At 47.1% G+C, this 19,986-nt stretch overlaps 3 protein-coding genes across 3 annotated transcripts, besides 1 other annotated feature; 2 read left to right on the forward strand and 1 right to left on the reverse strand.

The window, feature by feature from the left end:
- Nucleotides 1-19,986: part of a sequence feature (contig 1.117 1..274575(-1)) that runs on past both edges of the window.
- On the forward strand, nt 360-1,406 carry ANIA_06976 (putative NADH-ubiquinone oxidoreductase 21 kDa subunit). The gene is made up of 5 exons (XM_659488.2): nt 360-462; nt 525-541; nt 636-841; nt 911-1,113; nt 1,194-1,406. The coding sequence occupies exons 1-5, from the start codon at nt 403-405 to the stop codon at nt 1,275-1,277; spliced, it is 570 nt and encodes a 189-aa protein (XP_664580.1). The 5' UTR covers nt 360-402; the 3' UTR covers nt 1,278-1,406.
- On the forward strand, nt 2,772-11,739 carry atrA (protein kinase MEC1). The gene is made up of 26 exons (XM_050611977.1): nt 2,772-3,406; nt 3,457-4,100; nt 4,157-4,461; nt 4,515-4,907; nt 4,965-5,117; nt 5,176-5,272; nt 5,354-5,833; nt 5,895-6,137; nt 6,194-7,423; nt 7,479-8,013; nt 8,072-8,549; nt 8,603-8,909; nt 8,966-9,063; nt 9,112-9,204; nt 9,250-9,411; nt 9,472-9,568; nt 9,615-9,809; nt 9,868-10,153; nt 10,203-10,400; nt 10,452-10,576; nt 10,665-10,747; nt 10,800-10,922; nt 10,975-11,062; nt 11,122-11,206; nt 11,258-11,376; nt 11,430-11,739. Exons 1-26 carry the CDS (start codon nt 2,851-2,853, stop codon nt 11,619-11,621), a joined length of 7,365 nt encoding a protein of 2,454 aa, XP_050467944.1. The 5' UTR covers nt 2,772-2,850; the 3' UTR covers nt 11,622-11,739.
- On the reverse strand, nt 16,604-17,344 carry srgA (Rab family GTPase SEC4; the record flags this gene model as incomplete). Its single annotated transcript, XM_659486.1, has 3 exons — nt 16,604-16,926; nt 16,988-17,255; nt 17,315-17,344. The coding sequence occupies 3 exons, from the start codon at nt 17,342-17,344 to the stop codon at nt 16,604-16,606; spliced, it is 621 nt and encodes a 206-aa protein (XP_664578.1).

The raw sequence follows: 19,986 nt of genomic DNA on the forward strand, positions 1-19,986 counted from the left end.
ACATGCGATGGAAACATATCCTGACCATCAAACCATGTTTGATGGTATTTTCCACAGTGGGATCTATAGAGCTGGTCGGATATTTGCAGTCCAACCATTTTCCAGTCCAACGAGACTACACCTGAATTTTCTGCAACCGAGAATTTCTATCTTCTTTTATGCTCCCAATACTCTATAATTTTTGCTCCCGTCTATGTCCAGGTTGTATTGTACGAAGGCGTACATAGCTTAAGTGAGCTGTAGAAATGAGTGATATAAATGAGTGGTGGCTACCGACGCTAATCCTAATCCGAAAATTGACCTTGGCGTTGTCGACCTCCGACTCCCACTTCCAACGCCGCCCGGCCAACAGATAACAACGACTTCGATCGCCAATTACACCGATTTACCCAGCTCGTTAAAATGGCAGGAGTTAACAATTCGACGGTTGTGCCACCAAAGAGGGCCCTTACCGACTATCCGGTGCGATTTATCCTTAACTCCTCATCCAGGCTTAGCAAGGTCATACTAATATCGCTTTGCAGCTCATTGACTCTGACCCGTACGAACCGAACGCCCAATGTTCTCTTTATATAGGAGATGTACACTTAGAAACGACCCACAAATTTTGCTAATACTTTGAGTCTTTTGTCTAGGCACGTGCGACGAGTTTTTGGATACGCGAGGCCCTCGGACTATGCGGTTGGTGCTGGAGCAGCTGCGGCGTCTCCGCTCGCATTCTGGCTCATGGAGAGAGTGAGCCCGTCGCATGTGGGCAGAGGAGGCTTTTCGCCTGTGATGAGGCTGGCGACGGCGATCGGTCTCATTGGTGGTGTACATGTCCTCTATCAGAGATCGTGCAGTACGTTGTACCCTCGACCTCTGCTTTACTGTCCTCATTTCAACCCGTCATTAACTCTGATACCTGTAGATCGCTTCCATGGCTTCACGGAGAACTCAAGGGAGGTTGAAATGGACATGAGGGAAATGGTGGACAAGGTCAAGAAAGGTGAACCTCTGTACGGTGCTTCGCAGGTGTCCCCACACCTGCAGGGTGTAGCTGCTAGGAACTCTCGATACGCCAATCTCTTCATTCAAGTGATTCCGTGGTTTAATCTTGTCAACCATGAACATGTAAGTTCGCTTGTTTCCTGTCAAATTCTGGGCCGGTCTTCTATTCTAGTTTAGCAGCATACACTGACTATCATACAAAGCATGGTGTCGATACAGCAAAGTACTACCAGCAAGCTGAGCGGGAGCTTGAAGCAGAACGCCTGTCTAAATTAAGCTCTTCTTGAACATGGTTGGAATCATGAAGGGGGTGGATATATCTTGTTCATCGCGTCACTGACCGGGAAGCCATCTCCTTCGATAATGTATGTTAGCAAGCGGAGCTACAACAATTGTATAATTAAGTTGTCAAGGTCATTACTCGCTCAGTAGTACTGCAGTTTTTTGTTTCTCATGATGTGGTGTCAAAAGTCGGCATCATCCTCAAATTTGGTATTCAGCTCTCGGTGTTTCTTGGGACGAGGCTTGGGAGCTGTCAAGGTCAGCAGCAGTTTCTTTGAGTATAGCAACGCATATAATCACCATACCCTTTTCATTTTCTTGAATGTAAAAGCGCCTTAAAAGCATAATGGCTTCTTTGCGCTGCAGCCCACCATGGACAGGGTAAGGCGGATCAATGGCAGAACTGAAGCAGGTCAGCATCTGAAAAGCTAACAGTACTTCATGAATGGGCAACAAACTCGGAATGTAAGGACAGGATGCTTCCAGTTCCTCCAAATCTCTCATTCCCACAACCATAATACACACGCCGTATTCGATATTGGCGAAGAGCCGCGGCACACATGACGCAAGGCTCAACGGTCACATATAGGTCCGTCGAGCGTAATGCAGATTTCGGGTATGTGCGAAGCATTTCCTGGATTGCAAGGAATTCGGCGTGTCTTGTTCCCTATGCTGACATGTCAGAGGGCAAGTTTCAATAGATCGTTGCCTAGTTCAAAAGTTGTTCCCTGCTAGAAAAGAAACCAGAAGGATTGATATTTGAAGTAGTGTATTCCGAACTTCGAGGTGTCTAATGAAAAAAAATATATAATGGACCCACGTTCATTGATCTGTTGGTGTCGTTCATCCCACGACCAACTATTTCGTTCTCGTACACCAGAACGCAGCCTACAGGAGTTTCACCTGTATCGAGCGCTTTTCGAGCCTGCTCGAGGGTCAGTATTGTTCTAATACATGAAGTGAGAACGCAGTCCAGCACCATTTCAAATGCCTGGTCCATGAAGTATGATTGTTCGGCCGTTGCCTGTTCCATTTTGGCAGAGCTAGATATATATTGGCGGCCAAGTCTAATCGCAAGATTGTTGTCCAGCTTCAAGTTGACTTGGTGGGGGACAAGTACCAAAGAGAAGCTATTTAAGTGGCAATGAATGGGGTTTGAAAAAGAATTAAGCAGAAATGAAACTTGATGTCCAGGATTTTTGGAGCGGCGGATGGTACTGAAGTGGTTCGGTGTTTGTTTCATGTAGCACGTAGCCATACAGTTAAACCCTCCAGTAAGATTTGCTATACATTTAAGCAATACTAATTCCTGGATGGTTAGCAAATGCTAAATTTGTGAATTTGGCCATTGCCCATGCAAGATTGATATTAGAATGCTAGACTGATAAGCGGTTATCGCCATGCTTATCTTATCGTTGATTTGAAGTTGGTGCGGAACCAAACGTGTTTCTTGGAGGCTTTCTTCAAACATATTCTATTGATTCTTCTAGCAATTTATCGCTATTGAGGTCGAGCATGTCATGAATACAGAATCTCCCATAGACTTCAGATGACCTGAAGGTTCATTCTTATCCTACGATGGGCATGAGCGACTGGGCATCTGTAGAACCAGTCTCGTCAACACTGGCAGCACAACTGGCACCGCGTCTCTCATCCCAGGGAAGCCAGATTCATCATCTAACCAAAGAAGCCTTTGCGCAACTTCGACAAGAACTTTTGGAGGGGAAATTCAGTCACTTAAGCCTTGATGACAGTGCTACCGATGTTAGCAGACTTGTTTGCATCGTGCTCAAGGCCGGCCTTGAGCCGTGTATGAACGATGAAAAGCCGGACGAGGCAGACCTGAACGGGCAATTGTTGGATTGTTTGGACATCATCAAAACGGCAGTCAGCAAAGCCCCCCACACTCTAACAAAGGTTCCTGATCCAGAAATCCTCGGCGAAAAGGCTTGCGCTCCGTTATACGTTTGGCTGGCTGTCCGACTTCTTCACCTGTCATCTGTCCGATGTAATGAGATCGTCAAGGAGAAGATCACTGGCATCTTCTCGATCATAGTTTGTGCTCAATATAAACATACTAGACTATGGTCTACCTGTCATGTCATCCCCACATTCCTACGGGCTTGCGTAACCGGTTGGTAGTAACCTGAAGCGAGCTATGAATATCACACTAATAAGATCCAGAGGTCATATTAATCCTAGAAAGGCTCTGTGCTTGCGGACGATGGGACGCCTCCCAATTCAAGTTGTCATTTCCACTGCCCGGAGGACCTCTTTCCGTAGGACTAGGCAGAATCAGCCTCCCCCGGAATCTGTTCAGGAAAGGATTTAAGATTGGATCAACCGAGAGAGCCTTCAATTTAATCCTCGCTCTCCTTGAATCGTTTGTGGTCCCGGAAAGCAGCCCTACATCTGTTCCTGATAAGGCTTCAATCGTCCGCCAGAACCTTGCTTGGATCCTGAACGGCTATGAACGGCTATGGAACGTTCTTTCGAGTTGGCTCCGGTCGCCCAGCTTAGATAACCTCAAGTCCAAAGTCGAACTCTGCTCGCACTTCCTGACGTCGATACGGCCGTACTGCTTCTATGGATCATCATTTGCAACGGAAATAGCATATGATGTTCCTCGAATGCTAGGTGACATACTGTCCTTAAACTATCTGGACCATTATCCCTCCCTTCAGTTGAATACGAGTCAGTTCATTGACGATTTGTGCCTTCCTGATAATTGTACGGAGGGCCGAGTCAAATGCCTTAGGGGTCTTTTGTCACCCTTAAGCGATACTTTGAAGAAAGCCACTTTCGAATCTCTTGAACCACATCTTCAGGTAGAGTGCCCTACAACCACCCTAACAAGAAAACAGAGAGACTGACAGAAAACAAGGCTGCAGTTCGCAACGCTTTCACTAAGGCAATGCGTGTGGTTTCAACGGTCGAGTCCGCCACACTTTTGACCAACCATGCCGTTGGAACAATGCCCGATTCTCTCTCTTGCAGCCAAGGGCTGTTGGCGATAAACCAGGAGGTCGAAGGTGATGAATTTATGCGAGCATCCAAGCGCTATTGTCGCCCTCAGCCAAGGAATGGGCAAGACGGCTCAAACACCACTCAGCAGCTCATCTCAAAATCACTTAAGATTCTGCGTTTCGAAGGCTCTCCGGACTTGCAAACTCTTAAGCTTGCAGTTATGTGAGTTAGGTAACGAAATTCGTGCTAGTCCACTCACTAACATTTTTTTTTAGCAAGTCATTCCCTACCATTTCTGATCAAAATAAATGCGAAGTTCTGGATAACCTAAGCCGTTTACCTTGTGCATTTGGAGGTAGCTCAACGACAACCGTCCAGGGTGACCTTCTGCGCAAGCAACTTTGCCGTATGTGTGACGAGGAATGTCAGGACAGCGACCTGTTTAAAGGGCAAACCGATGAGAGCGATGAATTATGTCTAATACTGACATTCGTTGTTCCCAAAATTTCGCGTTCCTCGAATATCAGAGTGATTACTATGGCTACTATGAAGCGAATCTTGATGCACACCTTGAGCTCGACGCATCTGCAGCTCTCGAACTCTATTTTTGGTGACTTTATACTCAATTCCCTTCGAAGTTCTTTGCGGGAACTTCGGGTATTGGCAGGGCAAGTCTTGCAAACTCGCAACTCAAGCAAGTATTTCAGGTGCTAATAACTCCTTAGACAGTCGATTGTCTGTTTTGTACGCCATTGTTTAGATCATGAAACCAGGCGCAGGAATTTCGTTGTCATCCTAAACTGGTTGAAAAATCTAACGGAGGAACAAGAGACGGCACTTCATGAGACTTGCATTATGAGCTTGTGTCGGCTAGCACGGTAATGTTTGGTGTCTGAGGCTGGAGTTGGTGCTGGGGCTGATAGCATTAACTACCAGGTTTTCAAACGATGAAGAGATGAATATAATCCTTCTCCGCCTCGTAGAGTATCTCGGACACCCGAACCCATTCCTCTGCGGCGTGGCGTACACCGAAGTATGTCAACCATCGTCTTGGTTTACCTTTACATGCTTCATGACTTTTGTGCTTTGGGTGAATCATCTAACCGGCTTTCAGATATCGAAGCTTGCACAACATCTTGTCATGTCGCCGGCTGGGTTATTTCGTCCTTTCTGGAGGACACTCTCCGTGACCGTCGTCAAGAATCTACAATCCCGTCCGTATATGGCGGAGCAATTATGCGACCTGCTTGGGATGACAGTTGATGATTTTCTGAGACTAACAGAAGTCTATGTCTTGCCCCACCTGGTACTCTGGCGTAAAAGGGAAGTTATCGCTCGAATTGGGTGTACCTATAAGGACGCCAAAACACCCTTCGATATATGCTCAGAGAAAGACAACCTCGCAGCAATACTTGCGTTCCTACTATGCCAACCCTCATCAGAGCCTCAGAAAATGATTATGTCAACGCTGTCTGCTGTTGACCCTGCTTTCAACGGGCGTACCCTAGCAGAGCTGGTGAGAATCGAGCCAATCTTGATCGCGTGCGACCTTCTAAAAGGCCTTGGTGACAGTGAGGATGAGAAGGGAGCAAAGGTATGTTAACCCAGTGTTCTGTAAAACCAACTATGGGGCATGTCTCTGATGAAAATGGCAGTTCCAACAAGCCCTACGCATTCTAGCCTCTCTCGTGCCACGGAAATCCGCATATGCGTCGAAAAAGTCAAATTTGGTAGGCCACTTCATTGAGGAGCATGTCCTTGGAATAATTACCCAATTTGCGCACGCCATAAATGATTTCCAGATAAGACAGCCGCTCGTGGAGAAGAAAAGGAACATCATGGCTATCGGCGCGATGATCAAAGTTGCGCCCGGGCATGTCAGTAGTGCTTTGCCTCAGGTCTGTTTTTCGACCCCGCCACGACTAGACTGACCAGACATACTGAACCCGAGCAGATATGTGCTTGCCTGCGGTCGGCATTAGAGATCAAAGAACTGTGCAATAATGCCTTCCGGGTATGGGGTGTGTTAGTGAGCTCTCTGCATAAAGAAGAGGTCGAGCCTCTTCTCGACCAGACACTCGCTATCGTCATCAAGCATTGGGTGACCTTTACTGAGGATACCAGGAAGTTTGCTTACGAGCTGGTTGAGCATATCTTGGAGTCTCACCAGGAACTTCTGCGAGATATCTTTGGTATCATGCCGTCCTTGGCTTCTATACCTGTACTCTCTCGGTTCGAGGCTAGTATTAATGAGTTGAAAGGGACACTGGATGTTCGGAGTCATTTCATGGCTTTCGCCCGTCGTTGCCTGAGTGAAAATGCCACTGTCGTTGAGCAGGCCTTGACGGAACTTGTCTCGTACCTTGAGAGACACGAGGAGTTCGTCCACAGATCTGTTCTCAGCGAGCAGCCAGATCCAGCTGTCGCACATTTAGTTAGGTCTCTACTTGACTGCTGCGTGAAGTTCAACATTACGTCGGAATCCATCACCTTGCTTTGCGCTCGCTGTCTCGGCCATATCGGCTGCCTAGATCCAAATCGGGTTGACACAATCAAAGAGAAGAAAGGGATCCTTGTATTGTCGAATTTTGATAAGATGGAGGAGACATTCGACTTCGTACTTTTTTTCTTCCAACACGTGTTGGTTGACGCCTTTTTATCAGCGTCCAATACCAGGGCTCAAGGTTTCCTAGCATATGCCATGCAGAATTTACTGATGTTCTGCAACCTGAACTCCGCCGTTACCCAGCGTTCACGCGGTGTCCAGGCTGACGAGAAATACCAACGGTGGTTGGAGCTTCCCGAAACCGTCCGCAATACCCTGACGCCTTTTCTGACCTCAAGATATACCGTTACTATCAAGGCCGCTAGCTCCAATTGCACCTTTCCATTGTTCGCCCCGGGAATGAGCCATGCAGACTGGCTACGAGCCTTCGTACAAGGCTTGTTGCAAACCGGGAATGGTGATAACGCAAAGACCGTATTTAGCATTTGCAGTCGTATCATCAAAGGCCAGGATATATCGATAGCGTCATTCCTCTTTCCGTTCGCGGTTTTGCACCGCGTAGTTGGAGGAACTGAGAAGGAAAAGGATGAGCTGCAAGGGGAGCTAATGAACATTCTCGCGCATCCTCTCCCAGAAAACAAGAATGACGTCCACGAAGCGGTCCTCTTATGCAGCCAGGTGAGAAGCAGGACACCCACATATTTTTGGAACATCTCTAATTTACATGCTTCAGAGTGTCTTCGAGGTGCTAGACTACCTTTCGAGATGGGTGCAGGGGAAGAAAAAACAGTTGAACAATCTAAAAAATCGCGGTTACCACAGGGCCTCCAAGGAAAACGAACGGGATTTATTAGTTGAATCATACACCGCTCAAGTCAAAGCAGTGGAATGTCTTCTGAGTTCTATACCTCCAGAAGTCATATCCAAGCGAGCTGTGGAGTGCAAGTCTTTCTCTAGGGCATTATTTCATTGGGAACAGTATATTCGTCAGTATAAGACTCGTCCCAAGACACAACAGTATACCAGCCTCGAATCCCTCTACGAACATCTTCAGGGAATCTATAGTCAAATAGACGAGCCAGACGGCATTGAGGGTATCTCGACCCATCTGCACGTTCTCAACATTGACCAACAGGTGCTTGAGCACCGGAAGGCAGGAAGATGGGCCACAGCACAAAGTTGGTATGAATTGCAACTTGAAAGGGAACCCGATAATCTCGACGCTCAATGGAACCTCTTCACTTGTTTGAAGGAATCAGGCCAACAAGGTATACACACTTTCTCCTCTGATCTGAATTTTATCTTATTAAGCCTTACTTCTTTCAGATGCTATTCTCACGCGTTTCGAGATTCTCCAAAACACAAGTTCCGTTCCCAGATTCCTTCCATTCGCGGTGGAGGCGTCATGGATGACAGGGAAATGGGAGAAGATGCACAACTATCTCGAGCTTTGTCCGCAACAGGCTACAGCGGACTTCAACATAGGCATTGGCTTGGCTCTAGATGCTTTTCGTCGGGGCGAACCACAGCAGTTTAGGGAAATCGTTGATAAGTTGAGACTGAGTGTCGCTAGGTCCCTCACTGCCAACTCTGTCACTTCGTTACAATCTTGTCATGATAGCATGCTCAAGTTGCATGCCTTGACAGAGATAGAGTCTGTTGTCCTAGCAGGAGGCGCAGATGGAAGTCAAGGCTCCCGCTCGTGTCTACGTGATGCTTTGGATCGTCGGCTAGACGTCCTGGGAGGATATATATCCGACAAGCAGTATCTTCTCGGCTTGAGAAGAGCTGCCATGGAATTGGCGTACGTTGTCCCTTCTGAAGGATGGTCTATAGCATTACTAAATAAATGACCAGTGGCAGCTTCGCAGATTCCGATATAGCCGCTGCCTGGTTGACAAGCGCTCGGCTGCTGAGAAGGGGCAATTTCGGCAACCAAGCGTATCAGTCAATGCTTAATGCTGCCCACTTGAAGGACCGCTCCGCCACCATTGAACATGCTCGACTGCTCTGGAAAGACGGTCATCACCGCAAAGCTATACAGATCCTAGAGGGAGCGATAGCCGCAAATGAATTTGCCGCTCCTGCATTGAGCTCCAATAATCCAAATCGTCAATACGGCTTTTCAAACCATGAAAAACAACAAAATCTACTTGCCGCCAGGGTATTTCGTTCAGCGGGCTCGTTCCTTATTCTCCCAAATCGGCTAACTTCTTCTAGGCGCATCTATTATTAGCGAAATGGACCGATAGAGCAGGACAAACGCAGTCGGACATTATAGTGCAAAGATATCGCGAGGCAATTAAGCTCCATAACAGGTAGGCGAAGCTTGATCTCTAGTACCATCTTCCTCTAACGAGCTTCAGATGGGAAAAGGCACATTATTATCTTGGGAAGCATTACAACAAAATCTTGGATTCGGAGAAGTCGAAGCCGCTCGGAAAAGAAGCACAAATCTAGTAAGTTCTAGAATGAGGGACGTGGGCTGTTATTAATTATTGTAGCTTGAGTGGTGAGGCGTCAAAACTAGTCGTTGACAATTACCTTCGGTCATTGGCACATGGAAATAAATATGTTTTCCAGTCACTGCCCAAAGTCTTGACCCTCTGGCTGGAACACGCCTCGACCGTCGAACAGCCCTTGGATCCAAAAAGAGGGGACAACACGTATGTGTTCATCTATGTTTTCCCCCCACAGTATCCAATTCCATCTTAACAGCATTGAAGGGATTTCCAAGCACATACTCTAAACCAACGGAGGAAAAGTCTAGATGACATGCACTCGCAGTTGAGGAAGTATGTCAACAGAATGCCAGTTGCATTGGTAAGCTGCTTATCCTGGATATAGTAATGTTTCTGCTGACCATCAGCTCTTCACAATCCTCCCCCAAGTCGTCGCGCGAATATGCCATCCAAATCCCACGGTTTATAACCTGTTGACCAAGATCGTGGCGAAGGTAGTGAATGCCTTTCCTCAGCAAGGACTGTGGACCGTCCTTGCCGTAGCCAAGTCATCATCTGCAGACAGAGCATCGAGAGGACTCACTTGCCTCGACAAGATCACCGTATGCTACAACTAAATGTCTTCAAATAAGGCGCAATCCAGGCTAAGATGATTAACAGGATATCAGCAAGAGGTTGAAAACAGAATCAACCACTGACATACGTGGAATGATAAACCAAGGCCAGAAATTCTCAGACGAGCTGTTGAAGTTGTGTGTGGCTAAGATCGAAAACAAAACCTCCCGGATCAACCTTGCACGGAACCTCAATTTTAATCATAAAGTAGCCCCGTGCCGACTTGTCGTTCCTTTCCAGACTATGCTCACTCCAACCTTGCCAGCTAGTCATGACGCCGAGTACCTAAAGGGATTCAGGGCTTTTCCTCGGGATCCAACAACCATTGAAGGTATGCAGGCATTACACACTTAGGAGTGCACCTTTCCTAATGAGTCTAGCCGTCCTCGACGATGCTCAAATCCTCAACTCGCTCCAAAAACCTCGCAAAATTAGCATTCGAGGGTCGGACGGGAGGATTTACAATATCCTGTGCAAACCGAAAGATGACCTCCGGAAAGACCAACGCCTGATGGAGTTCAATAACATGATTAACAGATTTTTGAAAAAGGATGTAGAATCCAGCAAACGACGCATGTGTAAGCATTTCACCGCTTGTGATTCTTCCCACTTCTGCTGATTTATGGTAGATATCAAAACATATGCTGTTACGCCGCTGAACGAGGAATGTGGGCTTATCGAGTGGGTGGACAATCTCAGGACTCTGAGAGATCTGGTCACGAGGGCACTTAAGGAGAGAGGTATAACGCCGAATGTAAGGCTCAAAGCATTTTTTTTCCGTTTGAAACCAGAAATTGGCCCCAATCAACAGTATGCCAGAGCGGAAACTGATAATTTCTTAGTATGATGAAATACGACATTATCTCAATGAGGCATGCTCAGACCCTTCTAAAGTCTCAATATTTACAGACAAGGTCCTAGCGACGTAAGTGTTTGGTATAGCCCCTTTCGATGCTAGCCCACTAATTACAGCACAGCTTTCCCCCAGTATTGCACGAGTGGTTCGTGGAGATGTTCCCTGAGACTGGTGCTTGGTTTGCCGCTAGGCTTCGCTATACTCGGTCATGTGCTGTAATGTCCATGGTTGGATATGTCCTAGGGTATGTTGATCTTATTGAATCAAGCTTACCTTGCTAACCGTCCACTCTACAGCCTAGGAGACCGGCACGGTGAAAACATACTCTTTGAGGAAGGCACTGGTGGCATCCTGCATGTCGACTTCAACTGTCTTTTTGACAAGGTGGATTGTCTCGATCTTCTTGGACTGACCGAAGACCATAACTAATCACGTGCATTTAGGGCTTGACGTTCGATAAGCCAGAGCTGGTGCCATTTCGCCTCACGCAGAATATGATTGACGCCTTTGGTGCTTACGGGTATAATGGTTAGTCTTCACTAATGCAGATTAATGTCCTTTTTTATTTAACATTCATAGGTCCATTCCGAAAAACATGTGAACTCAGTCTCGATCTCCTGAGACAGAATGAAGACGCCCTCATGACCATACTGGAAACATTTTTACACGACCCGACGACTGATTTTATTGGCAAAAAGGTACGTATCTCACCTTTGCTTATTAAGGCATAGCCAATATTAACACCATCAAGCGACGAACTCATGCAAATGTCCCGGATACTCCTGCTGGCGTCCTCGAAAATGTTCGTAACAAGCTCCGCGGCCTTCTTCCCGGTGAATCGGTCCCACTGTCAGTAGATGGTCATGTCGATGAACTGATCATCCAAGCGACCGATGAACGGAATCTCGCGGCGATGTACATTGGTTGGTGTGCTTTCTTTTAGATTGAGGAAAGAGCACGGGCTTTAATGCTCCGGGACTGTGACAAGCAAATTAGATCGTCTCGAAAGGTACTTCATCATAAATGCAACCAGAACTCACGCTGTATTTAAAGTCAATAAACCATTATCAGGGCTGAAGCATTTCCAGTGCATTGCGGGTTAATCACTAGACACTTCTGTACGTCTCGTAAGAATTATCTCCTTGATAAACCGCTGTAGCGCGCCCTTCTCCGAGGTGGCGTTGTCGAAGGAGACCGGGAAGAAAACGATCGAGAACGGCGAGGTGATCGAGACCGGGAACGCGAGAATGACCGAGACCGGGAGCGCGAGAGTGATCGGGACCGGGAGCGTGAGAGTGATCGAGACCAGGAGCGCGAGAGTGATCGAGGTCGGTATAAGTCATGTCTCTCCATGCCCATGGCCCGGGAACGACCATACCTCCGAGGAGGAGAAAAGCTCGCTGCTGATATGGCGAGCGGCGAGAGGGAAATCGTCCGCAGGTCGTCCCGGAAGGTGTCTCTGACGTCCATACTTTCCTCGCCCTTTTGACATGGGCGGCGGCGAACGAGAAAACGCTCTCTTCGGTAATACTATTGACACATTCAGGACTGCCCCATCAAGCTGGGCTTCATGCATATGCGCAATTGCGGCTTCTGCATCTGCAGGATCATGGTAGATGATATAAGCCGTGCCCCTGTTCGTCATGACTACGCAAAACTAGGTCAGCTGCGTTTAGGCAAATGAGGAAGAAACATACAAGCATGGTTCACAGGAAGATCAATGCTTTGGATCTCCCCAAAACTCCCAAAAATTTCCAGCAAGTGCGGTTCCGTTACATTCTTTGTCAGTTTTTCAACAACAATCTGTTAAGTGCTTGCATCAGTGCTAACGCCCTTCGGTCAACACAGGTTGGCTCAAACCTTTGAACTCCTCTGGCTAGGAGGGCTCTGACTTCTGCTGTAGCTCCTACCTCTGATTCGTGTTCGGGACCTAGAGCGGCTCGCAGATCGCTGTCCGTTACGACCGCCGACACTGCCTTCCGACACGGGGCTCCGGGAGGTCGTCCTGGATCTTGACCTTGAACGAGGAGATACGGATCGTCTTGGTCGGCGGTGACGAGACAAATCCCTATACATAGCGCACGGAACACGCGGATTTTGATGATGCGATTTTGCTCTGGGATGAGTTTTCGTGAAGCGCAAAGAACAGTCGATGTGTGGCGCGACAATGTGTGGAATCGAGCGGAAACAGGGTGTGTGAGAAGCCCGGCTAGGAGCAATACGTTGCGCTAATAACAGAGGTTTGAGCTGTCGAGTAATCGATGATTAAGAAAATGGGATGTTGAAGGGTTATTATCTAGTCCAGAGTACGGAGTACGAAGTAGTTAGTATCCCCAGTTGCTGGAGCTCGGGACAATGCAGCCTAACTTGAACGGGTTAGAGGCATCATCGGCCAACACTTAGATATATAGAGGATAAATTAATTTACCATGTACATTAACCACCAAGCTCGATCGGAATGGATGTTCTATAATGTAGATTACTTGACATCCACAGAGTCCCTCCATTGCTCATAACCTTGGATGACATCCTCAGTAACTTGTCTTCTAACTTGTTTCAGAGCATACTCAAAATGTCGCCAACAAACATCTTGTTCCTGACCACTCTCATCCTCTTCGTCCAGCGCAGCGTCCCCGGCAGTCTCGCAGATGCTCACTATCTCCGCACCCGTATATCCCTCGGTCATCATGGCCAGCTCCTCAACTTTCACTTCAGGGTGGACTATTGACTTGCAGAACCAAATGCTTAGGATCTCCTTCCGTGCCTCAAAGTCAGGAGGCCCAATATATAGTATATTGTCCAAACGCCCTGGACGCATCAAGGCCGGATCGAGTACCTCGGGTTTGTTCGTAGCGGCAACAACCAAAACGCTCTTGAGCTCCTCGATACCGTCCATCTCGTTCAGCAGAGTTGTAAGCACATTCACGCCGCTTTGAGGTGAGCTTCCACGCTTCGAGGCGATAGCATCTATTTCATCAAAGAAAATGATGCTAGGCCTGGCAGAGCGTGCCTTTCTGAATACCTCGCGCAGAGCTCGTTCAGATTCGCCGACGTACATGCTCAAAATCTCAGCACCCTTGACGGCCATGAAATTTAATCCTGCCTCGGTAGCCAAAGCTTTCACCGTCAGAGTTTTGGAACAACCTGGGGGTCCATAGAGAAGAATTCCCTTTTTGCTCTTTACATTAAGCCGTTTCATTCGTTCGGGAAACTAGCGTAGTAAGCACCATAAGCCGCATTTTGTCCTGGTGTAAGCACTTACCTTCAGTGGCCGTTCGACAGCCTTCTGAAGTCGTCTTTTGATGTCATGCTGACCACCGATGTCCGACCACCGCACTTTCGGAGTTTCCAAGAACACTTCTCTCATGGCAGTTGGTCTGGTTTCCTGTAAGGCCAAGATAATGTCGCCTTCCTCAATCCTCAGACCGATAGCTGGTTCTCCATCTAGACGCAATGATTTGACACCCTCAGAAATTGTATCCGCAACTTCTGAATGATTTTCCCCATTGCTACTGATTTGTCTTTGTCGGGCTTTGCGGCATACAAGCTGCAGCAAAGCGAATATATCCGCTCCAACATAGCCATGCGTCTTCTCCGCTATAAGCTCGACCAAGGCTTTGCTCAAAAAGGGAGAGGGACCCCCACATATAGCAGCAATTATTTCGGATCGATCGTGTGCTGTTGGAATTTGTAGCTCAATCTCAGTTGCAAATCGGTGAGGAGTCCGCAAAGCATCATCAACGTCGTTTGGATGGCGAGTAGCGCCGACTACTAAAACACGCGCCGATTTTGCTGACTCTATGCATTCGCACAATACCGGCGCTAGAGAGTACGAGTCCACCGATTGCTTCTTGGGTGCAATGAAGTCAAGTTGATCTATTATCACAGCGCTGGGTTGATAACGAACGGCCTCTTGGAATATATGGCGCAGCCTCTGGTCTCCATCTCCGGCGTTTCTACCGATTGACGAGGAGCTAAGGTCAAACGTCCTTCGCCAACCGGCCTGCCTGATCTGGCCAAGAAGTGTTGTTTTGCCTGTTCCCTTGGGACCATACAGAAGGATACCTCTACTATGTTCATAAAATGGCGGCATGACGAGTGTGTCTGAGCCCGGCTGGAAATCGGCGAGGGCTTCATTAAGCATCTGAAGTTGACGGCCCATTCCTCCTAGACCAAGCGGGCTGACTTGAAGACGATAGCTCATTTTCTCGTCAGTGTCGTCCTGAAAATCGTCAATCAAGATCTTAGAGGTTTCACTGAGACGGAACAGAGTACTATCATGGTTATGTGCCGCTCCCCGAATGCTAGCGATTCTGAAGCTCCTTCTTTGGCCTTTGAGTTCCAAGTCAAACGCTAGGCCAACAGCTAGAGCCTCGCATTTTGAGAGGGGAAATTCCAAGGCCCATGCCCAGTGATTCCTGTCTGAGATGGCGATTGGGCCATACCTTTCGGCTCTGTCAGGGTCCGAACAATCGACCAGGGAAATTGACCCGACTTCTGCCAGAACCTCGTCCACCCTCACGACAGAGACTTGATCACCAAGTTTAACTCCATAGCAATCTTGCAGAGTTCTCGACGCCTGTATGACGGTCTTTCCAATGCTCTCGGGTGAATTCCATGCTATGGCTTGCTTCGATGACCCGCGTGGAGTCAATATCCGACAGACGTCCCCAGCCTTGAGTTTGAGGGTAGCCAGAGATGTTGTTGATAAATAAACTCGGAATGCATCACGGTGATCGTTTCTAATTTGTTTCGAAAGGGGCCGTACGACAAAATCGCGATTCTCCGGCATGTTGCAAGTACGCAAGTCGCTGTCGGAAGTAGTAGGTAATTTAGCGCAATATTTAGGAACTTAAGCTTTTCTTTGTTTTGTTGACCTGCATTCATGTCTTTAGAGATTGTTGCGTGGGGAGCCATGGTATTTTCTTGAAGCTTTTCCGTTATGACATCGTGGGCAACCATGATTCAAATACATACAAGTTGACAGAGTGAAGGGATATCTAGAAGTCTTCTAAGGACTTGCAACAAGTAAGCTATATGATCATCTGAAGCCAAATAGAGATGAATTCTTAGCTGACTTTTCTTTTCCTGTAATACTCAGGCCTTCATCTTCGGTTAACTCCGGCCTTTGAAAACAAGAAAAAAAAAAAAAAAAAAAAGGAACGCAACAGTCGGTGGAGAGGCGTTCTGCATAGTGGAGCATGTTCAAAATTCTAAGTACCGCTTATACGGATATGCAGGAGAATACACATACTAGTCCCGGATTGGCTAGTTTAAATCTATAGAATGGATTATCGGCTCGATATCAACTTTAGATACTGGGTAATCTGAGCCTGCAAAAAATATTTCACTCCACTGCTACTACAACTGCTGCTGCTACTGTTTGATTTCCGTGACACTCTCACATTACGAACTGTATGAAGTGCGGTGTAGAAATTGTTTGCCGCACATACTTTAACATTATCGTGATGCCCCAAGTGTTCTTGACCACATGCCTAACAGGAAAAAAGGCGGAGCTCCTAGACCTGGACTATAACCCTTCGGATTCCCATGCACATCATTAGATTAAGGAGTCCCGGATATCTCGGTAGATCATACTTAGTATGATAGTACACCCAAGGATAATAGTGGTGGCAGAAGAAAGGCTAGAGTAGCTCACAAATACCGCATCTCAACTGTAATTCATGATAGATCATTAACGCCACCACAAAGATTCATAGAGAAAAATGGTAATCCTCGAACGTTATGGACATACACAAACAAAAGGTCCAAACGACAAAAAAACCGAGTGCAGGATAGCGCTGAGTAGACACACAGCAAGGCACACGCCGTGACTCGCATGACTTGTCGAACTTTGGGAAGCAGCAAGTCCGGAGCAGCCTGAAGGGGAAAAGGGACAGGTATGAAGAATGGCACATAATGTATTCAACAACACTTTCCTCCGGCATTACCGCTCAGCCCCGAGGCTTGATTGTCTATGCTGACTCCCTGAGAGCCTGTTTGTTCAGGTTTCGAACTGTCCATTCCCTTTTTGATATCGGATGCAAGATTGTAAAAGGCTTTCTCGATGTTGATGTTGTTCTTCGCCGAGACTTCCAGGAAAGGTATTCCCAGTTCGTCGGCCAGCTGTTGACCCTGCTCCGTTGTTACAGCTCTCTTCTCTTCCCAGTCGCATTTGTTCCCAATAAGGATCTTGTGGACACCCTCGCTAGCATGTTGTTCGACGTTCGAGAACCATGTTCTGATGTCTGTGATGTGACTTGGGTTAGCGACCGGTGTATGGGAGAACGTAAGATGGGGTTATTTTACTCTGGAATGAACGCTCGTCGGTGACATCGTAAACAAGAAGAATACCCATCGCACCCCTGTAATAAGCCGTGGTGATTGTTCTAAATCGCTCCTGCCCAGCTGTGTCCCATATCTGAAGCTTTACCCGTTTACCATCTAATTCAATAGTCCGAATCTTGAAGTCGATACCAATCGTCGTGATAAACGATGGTGTGAACGAATCCTCACTGAAGCGCAGAAGGCAGCACGACTTTCCAACACCAGAGTCTCCTATCAACAGCAATTTGATCTGTGGCAAATTAGTCTCAGCGCGGGTGACGTTGTAATAACTCATCTAGCAACACTTACCAGAAAGTCATAGTTTCTAGTGCCAGCCATTGTGAGCAAATTTCTTTGCGATCTGATAGGGGACGCAGAAATGTATCCGAACGTGTAGAGAATCTATAACCGCTGACAGTGTGGCGGACTGAACTGTGAAACTATTTCCCCCTCCTTTCCGCCTTGTTCGTGTCCTGATCGATATTTCGATTTTCTTAATTCGTGTGCACGGGAAACTCGCTCTATAATCAGCCGACTAGTGGTTCGCGCATGGACGAGGAATCACTGCAACTTGCGGGAGTGATAAGTTGACCGGAAGTCTGGGGACAACGAAGGCGCCAGTGAGCGCTATCAGGGTCAGATAATAGGAGTCAAGCGTAAGGCCCAACGTCTCAGACCGTCAACAAGAAGTAAAGTAAAGAACAAAGATAATAACACTGTTCTGAATTAACAACAGGGAATGTTGGTCCAAGCTGAAGGCCAAAGAAAATGTATGGCGGATGAGTTGTGTTGGCCAAGTAGGGATGCAGCGCTACTCCGTAATACGTATCTACGACAACTCTGAATGGGGTATAGTCATTCGTTTAGCTGCCTCTAGCTGATATCACCTCCAAGAAACATTCAGAACCGCGTTTGCTTACCACCGTCAGCTAATCATATCAAATAAGAAATGAATTGCTCAATTTTTTAATGTCTCACAATTATGGATGTAGCGATCTACTTAACCTCGAATCTACAGTGCTAAATCTTCTGCACATAAGAGGCCCAATATTACAATCGAAACAGTCCCAGCACTTTTGACAAAGTTGATTTGGGCTGGCTCTGAACGACAGTATAAAGCTACTTCGCGTCTAACAGAGCTTTCGTTGGTCATTTCTCCATTTTCAGCCTCTTATAAGAATACTGCAGATTATTCTATTATCAAGCTTGATTTTGATCAATGTTTTTCAAAAGCCCTTTGACCATACTCATACTATGTACTTAGGAAGGGCTGATATCACTTTCAGAAGATTTCGTATTTGAATTCTTGCAGGTTGTAAAATCCGGAATCAATAGCGTTAACTTGACGGGTGGGGCCGTGGCTCTCTGTTATGATATGCGAGCAATGAGAGCAATGAAAGAGAAAAACACACCAGGACAGCGTCAAGTCCACTTCGAGTAAGTCCAGGCCATCCTCTGGATTATCTGAAGCTGCTTAGCAGCTTCATTTACATTGATCAGATCGCTGGCATCCTCCTGAAATGAGCGGAGATCTTCTCCTTTGAGCATAGTCCGACCCTTCTTTAGGAGGATCTCAACATCACATATCAATAGGCCATGGTCCTTGCAACTAAGACGCCCATCTCCTGTAAGACTAGACGTTGATAATATTCGATGGATTTTCCTTACGCATGTTAGTTAGATCTGGCTCCCGCAGCCGTAAAGCGCTTTTCCTTACCGTAAAGCATATCGAAGGTCATCCTGTCGCCTACCCATTCTGAAACCTCTTCGACTACCGAGAAGTCCAAGAAACCAGCGTACCAAAGAGTAGGATATGAGAAGCCCGGGAGTCAGTCCAACAAAACTGCAGCGCATTAATTCCTGGCATCGTCGACTGAAGGTGGTGCATACCCAAAGACAAGCTCCTGACTCTTCAGTAAGGAGTCGATGCCACTCATTGCAACCTCCACATCTACTTTGGTTTTCTGAATCTGGATCAAAAGGGCGCGGATCAGGTCACCCCTGACTGTGCCCATAAAAGGACTTCGTAGGTCTTTTTCGTAGGCTAATAGTACAGGTGTCAGATCTCCCTCTCTGACTTTCTCTGCAATTATGTCAGTAGAAGCATGATTATTCTGTGCGCCACGGTCAAGCACAAAGTCAACAACCATCCTTTCAAGACTTGCTCGATCGGTTTCTAGGCTATTCTTGCTCATCAAAGCAATCTCGCTTTTCTCGTCATGGCGTATGGTCCGGACAAGTTTCCGCATGGGGTCTACAACCCAGTTTTTCCAGAAGTCAAACGCGGTGACCCCTAAATTTGTAATCGATTCAGCGAGGACAGGACCCAGATGTTTTGCTACCTTGAACGATGTAGTTGCTGAAATCATCGCCAAAGAAAGAGGTAACCAATACCGCACTGCGGCTGAAGGGCGCCCAGCTTCAGTGATCCCTTTAGCTGTGACATGCTCGTATCGAGGAAGAACATCAGTAAGGATGTATATTAGTTCCTGAAGGATATTTTGAGGGTCACGAAGGTCGATTCCAGAGTTGTCTAGTAGCGCGTATGAGCCGTCGCTATTAATTCCAGCAAAGTTGCTTGCATGCTCAAGTACGTCCACCTCGTAGCCATTGCTTCGTAAAATCAACCCTAATATACCGACACTGGCCTGTACCCGTCGACTCAAGTCACCATTGGTTGACTTGCCATGAGCTGTCTGAAAGAGAGCTTCTAATGAAAGACACTGTTCAAAGAGGAGTCCAACAGCGCTAGCGTTGAATTCTCGCATCATATTGAGCTTTTTCCTTCTCCGCTGTATCTCCAACTTTGATGCACTCAAAGAAGGGAATAGTCCAATTTTGTGGGAGAACAGGACTGGGGAAACACGCTGTCGTGTTAGAGAGTGAATTCGTGACCACATAGTCGAGTCGTCTCTCTTTTTAGCAACGAGAACATCCGTGTCACGCCTGGATGTAATGTCATTATTGTGACCATGACCACA

This window comes from Aspergillus nidulans, chromosome IV, assembly GCF_000011425.1.
Source record: "Aspergillus nidulans FGSC A4 chromosome IV".
Lineage (NCBI taxonomy): Eukaryota > Fungi > Ascomycota > Eurotiomycetes > Eurotiales > Aspergillaceae > Aspergillus > Aspergillus nidulans.

Excerpts from the sequence above, each read along its gene's own strand:
- ANIA_06976 (XM_659488.2), top strand. The coding sequence starts at position 403 with ATGGCAGGAGTTAACAATTCGACGGTTGTGCCACCAAAGAGGGCCCTT. Across the intron at positions 842-910 it reads CCTCTATCAGAGATCGTGCA|ATCGCTTCCATGGCTTCACG; the intron begins GTACGTTGTACC and ends TGATACCTGTAG. Across the intron at positions 1,114-1,193 it reads ATCTTGTCAACCATGAACAT|CATGGTGTCGATACAGCAAA; the intron begins GTAAGTTCGCTT and ends TATCATACAAAG.
- atrA (XM_050611977.1), top strand. The coding sequence starts at position 2,851 with ATGGGCATGAGCGACTGGGCATCTGTAGAACCAGTCTCGTCAACACTG. Across the intron at positions 8,910-8,965 it reads AAAATCTACTTGCCGCCAGG|GCGCATCTATTATTAGCGAA; the intron begins GTATTTCGTTCA and ends AACTTCTTCTAG. Across the intron at positions 10,748-10,799 it reads ACAGACAAGGTCCTAGCGAC|CTTTCCCCCAGTATTGCACG; the intron begins GTAAGTGTTTGG and ends ATTACAGCACAG.